The following is a 989-nucleotide window of genomic DNA, read 5'->3' on the forward strand; positions in this document are numbered from 1 at the left end:
TTTTTTTTGAGACAGGGTTTCTCTGTGGTTTTGGAGCCTGTCCTGGAACTAGCTCTTGTAGACCAGGCTGGTCTCGAACTCACAGAGATCCGCCTGCCTCTGCCTCCCGAGTGCTGGGATTAAAGGCGTGCGCCACCACCGCCCGGCTCTATTTACCTTTTTTTTTTTTTTTTTTTTTTTTTTTTTTTTTTTTTTTTTTTTTGACCAAGCCTCGACCTTTTATTAAAAAAGCCGCACATTTATTTCGCTTTCTGACTCTGCGCTTGTGCCTTCAACACTTTCACAACAATTTTCTGCTCCTCAATAAGGAAAGCCCGCTTGATCCTGTCACGGACACACTTGGCACACATGGAGCCACCATAGGCCCGGCTGACATGCTTCTTTGTCTTAGACAATCTCATGAGGACTTTTGGTCTCACAGCACGAACCCCTCGGAGTCGGCCCGGGCACACACCGCATGCTGATTTAGGTGCTTTTCCAACCTTCTTGGTGTAAAGGTAAACAATCCTGTTGCCAGGAGTTCGAGACAGCCTAGTTTTGTTGGAGGCTGTGTTGTAGGAGAGCCTACGACGGTATGTCAAACGCTGGACCATTCTGAGTGCCTCTAAGCACCGTCCCCGGAAGAGGGTCTATTTACCTTTTTAAAGCAAAGAATATTACATATACGTATCTCATTGATCAGCAGCATCAACAACAATGAAGAAAATTATGATTAACAAAGACTTGAAATATCAAGATCACATTAGGATGCAGAAATTGGTTCATCACTGAATGATATTTTTGCTTCCTTGAAGGAGAAGCAATCTCTGTATTTTAATGATCCTATGAGACATGACTCCACTGGCTGTTAGCTGCGTGGTCATAGATATATTTCTACATGTACATAATAAATTTCTTTCCTTTGAAATAAGAAGAATTGTTTGTCCAGTTCGTATCAAATACTAGCAATGTAGACACAAATAACTAGAATCTCCAAGAGGCTCATAAAA

The 989-nt window shown here is 42.3% G+C and overlaps 1 protein-coding gene across 1 annotated transcript; it reads right to left on the reverse strand.

The window, feature by feature from the left end:
- Positions 1 to 204: 204 nt before the first annotated feature.
- LOC130887474 (60S ribosomal protein L34) lies at positions 205 to 621 on the reverse strand. The gene has a single exon (XM_057789949.1). The coding sequence runs from the start codon at positions 591 to 593 to the stop codon at positions 240 to 242; it is 354 nt and encodes a 117-aa protein (XP_057645932.1). The 5' UTR covers positions 594 to 621; the 3' UTR covers positions 205 to 239.
- Positions 622 to 989: the final 368 nt, after the last annotated feature.

This window comes from Chionomys nivalis, chromosome 15, assembly GCF_950005125.1.
Source record: "Chionomys nivalis chromosome 15, mChiNiv1.1, whole genome shotgun sequence".
Classification (NCBI taxonomy): Eukaryota; Metazoa; Chordata; class Mammalia; order Rodentia; family Cricetidae; genus Chionomys; species Chionomys nivalis.

What these genes read in the sequence shown, in the direction of transcription:
- LOC130887474 (XM_057789949.1), bottom strand. Translation starts at nt 593, where the DNA reads ATGGTCCAGCGTTTGACATACCGTCGTAGGCTCTCCTACAACACAGCC.